Source organism: Martes martes (genome assembly GCF_963455335.1).
Source record: "Martes martes genome assembly, chromosome: X".
In the NCBI taxonomy this organism is placed as follows: domain Eukaryota; kingdom Metazoa; phylum Chordata; class Mammalia; order Carnivora; family Mustelidae; genus Martes; species Martes martes.
The window spans coordinates 21,755,211-21,761,773 of NC_137897.1; the positions used below are offsets into that span (position 1 = coordinate 21,755,211).

At 41.9% G+C, this 6,563-nt stretch overlaps 1 protein-coding gene across 1 annotated transcript; it reads left to right on the forward strand.

Moving 5' to 3' along the window:
- Positions 1 to 287: 287 nt before the first annotated feature.
- LOC308337310 (DDB1- and CUL4-associated factor 8-like) lies at positions 288 to 2,102 on the forward strand (the record flags this gene model as incomplete). Its single annotated transcript, XM_080795473.1, has 1 exon — positions 288 to 2,102. The coding sequence occupies one exon, from the start codon at positions 288 to 290 to the stop codon at positions 2,100 to 2,102; it is 1,815 nt and encodes a 604-aa protein (XP_080651599.1).
- Positions 2,103 to 6,563: the final 4,461 nt, after the last annotated feature.

The window sequence follows — 6,563 nt, forward strand, 5'->3', positions numbered from 1 at the left end:
AGACAGTGGTGGGGGTGGGGCTGAGGGCTTGGAAAAGTCTGAGCAGTCCTGAGATACCGCGAGATGCTAGACGGGACAAAGCCTTCTGAACCTCACCAGCTCCCATACTTCCAACGGCTACAGCCCGCTAACGGCTCCGTTCCACCTTTGGCTTACCGGCGTCCGTCTTGCCGCTAGGCCTTATCAGTTTTCCTTGGTCTGTCCCCAGCCGGGCCGGGCCTACTCCTTTCCTCGGACTTTTGGGACTTTTTACCACTCTAGACCGGCTACAGCAAGCATCATTTAAGATGTCTGACAACGGGAGCAACATGGATGGCCTACAAGACCCAGAAAAAAGAAGCCCGCTCAATAGCCCGGAGGAGCGGTCTGAAGCGGATGAGACGAGAGAGACCTCTTCAGACACTGAACTGAGCTTGAATTTGACCACGGATGGTGGCATCCTCTGCCAGGCCACCCCAGAAAGCCAAGGCACATACGCAGAAAGTTCAGCTGAAAACATCAACTTTGGAAGCACGGAAGATTCGGACCAGTTCTTCATCTGTGAGGAAACCCTGTTCCCTTGTGGCTCGGCAGAAGAGGAGGAGCAAGGAGCGGAAGAGGAGAGAGGAGCGGCAGGAGGACAGCCTCAGGTACAGTGCCCTGAAGCTAACCGTGATCGGTATTTATCAGATGCGGATCGGGCCCTGGAGGAGTGGGTGTCCTCCGAAACATCTGCTCTGCCCCGCCCTCGCTGGCAAGTTATTTCCGCTCTTCGAGAGCGGCAGCTGGGTTCCAGTGCCCGCTTTGTTTATGAGGCCTGTGGGGCAAGAGTCTTTGTGCAGCGTTTCCACCTGCTCTATGAGCTTGAAGGCCATCATGGTTGTGTCAATACTGTGCACTTTAACCAGCGTGGCACCTGGCTGGCCAGTAGCAGTGATGATCTTAGAGTGATAGTGTGGGACTGGGTGCGTCAGCAGCCAGTACTGGAGTTTGCGAGTGGCCACAAAAATAATGTCTTTCAAGCCAAGTTCCTTCCCAATTGTGGTGATTCCACCTTGGCCATGTGTGCCCGTGATGGGCAGATACGCATAGCAGAGCTCTCTGCTTTACCACACTGTAAGAATACTAAGCGTGTGGCCCAGCACAGGGGAGCCTCCCACAAGTTGGCTCTGGAGCCAGACTCCCCTTTTAAGTTCCTAACTTCAGGTGAAGATGCAGTTGTTTTCGCCATTGACCTCAGACAAGGCCGGCCGGCTTCCAGAGTGGTGGTAACCAAAGAGAGGGAGAAGAAGGTGGGGCTGTATGCGATCCATGTGAATCCTGCCAATACTTACCAGTTTGCAGTGGGCGGAAGAGATCAGTTTGTAAGAATTTATGACCAGAGGAAAATTAATGAGAATGAGAATAATGGGGTACTCAAGAAATTCTGTCCCCATCACCTAGTCAACTGTGATTCCAAAGCAAACATCACCTGCCTCGTGTACAGCCACGATGGCACTGAGCTCCTGACCAGTTATAATGATGAAGATATTTATCTCTTCAACTCCTCTGATGGAGATGGAGCCCAGTATGTTAAGAAATACAAGGGTCACAGAAATAATGCCACAATCAAAGGTGTCAATTTCTATGGCCCCAGAAGTGAGTTTATCGTGAGCGGCAGTGATTGTGGGCACATCTTCTTCTGGGAAAAATCATCTTGCCAGATCGTTCAGTTCATGGAGGGGGACAAGAGAGGCACCATAAACTGTCTTGAGCCCCATCCTTACCTACCTGTGATGGCGACCAGTGGCCTAGATCATGATGCCAAGATCTGGGCACCCACAGCTAAAGCTACCACTGAGCTGATTGGGTTAAAGAATATGATCAAGAGAAACAAGCGAGAACGAGATGAAGATCGCATACACCACACTGACCTGTTTGACAGCCACATGCTTTGGTTCCTCATGCGTCACCTGACACAGAGAGGTCATCACCAGCACTGGGGAGCTCCTGAAGCTGAAGCTGAAGCTGAAGCTGGAGCTGGAGCCGGAGCCATGGATGCAGAATCAGATGCGTCTTCCAGTACCTCCAATTCATCTGAGGAAGAAGAGAACCAAGACCGTGTGCAGTGCCTGCCGTCCTGAAGGCCTCATGCCTGGTCCAGCTAGATGTCACTTCAGTAGGCTGGACTTTAAAGTTTAAAATTTAAAGTTTAAAATTTAAAGTTTAAAATTCAGTTTAACTAATAAATGTGTTTTTGTTTTCTATTCTCTACCATAAAAACCATCTTTTCTATGTCTTTACTCTCCCTTTCTTCACATTCTTCCTCTCCCATTTCTTTTCTCTCACTTGATTTCTTTATTCCTTTCTCTTTACCCATTATATCTCTGTGTAAGAAAATATGTAAGGTTTTTTGTTTTTTATTTTTGCCTCTTTTCATTTGTTTTCTTATGGCTTAGCTCTTACAGCTAACTTCTAAAAGTTCTGGTGAAAAAATTAAAAGTCTTACTGAGTTTATCTTCTCATTTCTGATACCCTGAAAACTATCACCTTTTTTTTCATCTTCAGCAGTTTAAGGTTAATTTCTTCAGTTGACTTGAAAATTTCAGAAATGTGTTTATTCTTTGAAAGTAAAGTAAAATAAAGCAAACCATGGTCTTGTTCCTTTAATGCGGACACTTGGCCATCCACACACACCCATGTACACACACACAGACTCTCTTTCACTCTCTCACAGAAAAGGAGAAGGGGAGAGAGGGTGCATAAATTCCTAACAAGATAATTGATGCTTCTGGAATATTTAGGGATTGTTGACACTTTCTGAATTCCTGTGTTAATATTGATTATTTTGAGCAGAGACTGGTAAAACTTAAACTTAATCACACGACATTGTTTATTTTGCACTCTAAATTCTCTTGAACTTTCATGGCGAGAATTCCCATAGGATTGCCTTCCAGGAAGTCCTCTTGGGACAACCATTTCCTGTAAGATACTAGCCAGGAATATAAGAATTCCTAATATTTGAGAACATATATTTGAACTGAATTTAACAATAGCTTATTGTTGCAATAAAGAGTTGTTTATCCTTACAGGTAATTGATACCACTGGAAGAAAATTCCCATTAGACATCCATGCACTGCTAAAAATTCTCTTCACCTGCTTATAAGAGGTTAAATTGCTTTTAAAAATATTTTGTTTTAAGCCTCATTTAGTGTAAATTTTGCATGCTGGATGTTCAGTTTGTGTTCAATAATAATATTCATTTTTGTTTTACACCTGTTACTTGTGTAAGTGAATGCAGAGGCCTTGCCTTACCCCCAAAACCCCTGTTTTCCTTTGATAATACTCCTTAAAATGGATATTATCTCTGGCCCCTTAAGAGCAAGTTGAGACATTTACATACTGAAATTAGACTTTAGAATGGAAAATAACATTCAAATTTCCTGTTCACTGAGATTCAAAGTCAGAACAACTGCCTGGGGATCTGGGAGATTGGGGCAGCCCCTACCAAGGTTTGCTGTTAGGAAAGAACCTAAAGCCCCCAAAGAACCCAATGAGTCTGAACTAAGCACTGTGGTATAAACCAGGACATAAAGAAAATAAAATTATAAACTAGCAGTCCAAGTTTGGGGCAACCCTGCACGACTGGGTGTGATGTATACTAGCAACATCAACAAAACATTCAAAAACACTTTGGGAATTTCTAGTGACACTGGGTGACAGAACAATGACGAGCATATTAATTATCCAGTTTTTTTTTTTCACCTGCTGTTTGGAAGCAGTTCTGAATGTATGGGTGGGGGAGTGATACTGTGAACTGAAACTTTCTTCAGAGTTTCCTGCATGGTTCTGAGATTTTTTTTTTTTTTTAGATTTATTTCATTTTATTTTGGAGAGGGAGGAAGCAGTGCATGGGGACATGAACGCATGAGGAGGGGGTGGGGGGCAAGGGGCAAAGAAAGAGGGAGAGAGAATCTCAAGTAGATTCCCCACGAAGCACGGAGCCAGCCTCGGGTTTCAATCCTAGGACCCTTGAGATTATGACCTGAGAACCAAGAATCTGATGTTCTATCAACTGAGCCACCCAGGTGACCCTGTTCTGAGATTCCTTGTGCTACATGAGATATTTGAGAGATTTGGAAGACAAAGGTAAAGTAGTAGCCATATATTTTTTAAAGATTTTATTTATTTGTCAGAGAGAGAGAGGGAGAGCACAAGCCAGGGGTGGCAGGCAGAGGGAGAAGCAGGCTCTCCGCTGAGCAAGGAAACTGATGTGGGACTCAATCCCAGGATCCTGGGATCATGACCTGAGCCAAAGGCAGACATATAACTGACTGAGCCACCCAGGTGTCCCAGTAGTTATATATATTTTTAATGCTCAGAAAGTAGAGGTAGGGGCATCTGGTCACTGATCTGCTGGCTTACTTTACTGTGAGGCAGCTGGGTCTACAGCTATACCAGCTCCCCTCATATCTCCCATATCTTAGCTTCACCAGTTTCATAAAAAAGAGTGATTACCTCTACAGGGCACTTACTCATCAAAGTTGGAGGTCTGTAGGCAATGAAAGATCAACATGGGTTCCAGTCTGTCCTTGTAAGCTCCAGCTACTCCTCATGGATTCAAATCTATCCGTGTTTCCCCCATTTCACACCCATCTCTTCTTCTTGAATGCTGTACTGACTTTAGGCTCCAGCACCTGAAGCAGACAAAAACCTTATGAGGACTGCTTAACCACAATTACATAATATGACGTCTCTATCATATAAGTCACTTGCTACCTGTGTATCACCCTCCCCCCAGTGTTTCTGCTTCTTTGTTTGAACTGTGTTGGGTGCAACCACCCCCACTTGCTTTGGACTGATTTAAGTCTCTAGATTACTTAAACAATTTGCCATTTGGAGGAGTAAAAGTCCTCTAAAGACAGAGGTTGGATTTGAATAAAATAGTTGTTAGGTAAATTATAGATAGAGAAAAGGCACTCAGATAATTAATTTGAAAAATAAAGTTATGATTATAGGTGAAAGTCAAGCAGGTAAAGTAAGTCCCAGAAAATGGAAGTAATTTTTAAAATTTTAATTTATGCAAACATTGGTCCTATCGATGTATAGAAGAGAGCAATACAATATCACTACCAGCCTTCCATGAGATGGCAGGCAAAGCTAACAATTCTATCAAATAAGCAGGCAAAACTGCACCTTTAAATTTAAATTTTCAACACCAATTATTTTCATTCCAATATGGAATCTCTACAGGACAGTTCTGTGTAAGTCCTCATGGCCTTTATGCAGTATTATAATTGTCTCCTAATTATGCACAGAATTTAACTGCATAAAATTGTGACAGATGCCAAACTATACTTTTAAAAAGACATCTTCTGGCAGCCATTCCTTAAAAAGACAGGTGTGGAAAAGAATAGACATAAAAAAATTTAATGGAGCCTAATTGCTAAATGGCAGGCCAAAAAATTTGGGGGAATTTTGTTAGCTCGACAGCAACCTTCAGCAGTGCTCATTCTACCATGTTGTGAGCCAAAAAGATAATGCAATAAAATTACAATAGACTGGATCTTAGCCACCCTGTGATCAACTTCTATGAACTTCACTATCTTAATTTATTTCAACTTCAGTCTCTTCAACAGTGAAATGAGAGGTTTAGATTTCTATATTTAATTTTCAGAGTCTTATGGAGCACTTAATATATATTCCTTTACTGGATAGTGCAAGTTCAGAGATGGATGTATGACAGTTCAGGTTCACGAGGAGCTTAGTACACTAATTCTGTGTTCTAGGGAGAACTAGAGGTTTTCACATGTTTTCATTGAGGGGGTTAGGTAGTTTCCTATCCCGCTGCTTTATTCAAAGTATAATGTTATTTTTCCTTCCTAGCTTTGCAGCTTCTTTATCTCTAACTCCATTATATAAGCAACCACCTATGGAAATTAGATACACATATGCTCTCAAGTATATTCAAGTGTAATTTCTCAATTTTTCTTTGGGAAAAAAAAAAGCATACTAAAATGAAGGACAGGAAACTTAAGTTCAGAGAAGTTAACCTTCCAAAGTCATTGAGCTAAAAAGATACAGAGTAGGGACTCAAATAGAATTTACAACTAAATTAATCCAACTTAATAATGGTGCATAGTGTCATTGTTTGGGTGCATAGTGATCCGGTTTGGTTGACAGCAGAAATTGAGAACCCATATCTCAAGATTCTTTCATGACATTTAAAAGACTTCTTTCATCTATTAAGGTGGCCATGGTCTTACTTTGGACTTCTGCCAGCTATACGATACATGTATTAGCAACTCAAACCCCTGAAATTAAATTGTAGGCTGCTGAGGAAAACAAACAAAACAACAACAATGATGAACCAAAGAAAAACAAAAACTAAAATACAAAATAGAAAAACAGTACATGCTGGAGTAGGGACAGTATTTCTAGCCTGTGCTACACAACGATCATTATGGCATTAGCTAAAAAGGTTATTGCTCATGAATCTCTGTCTAGAGTCAAATTCAAATTACAGCCAAGTCTGCTGATTGATTCTTTTGATTATTCTGCTAAACAGCTGTTAACAACACAGACACTCTAGAAACTCTCTTTC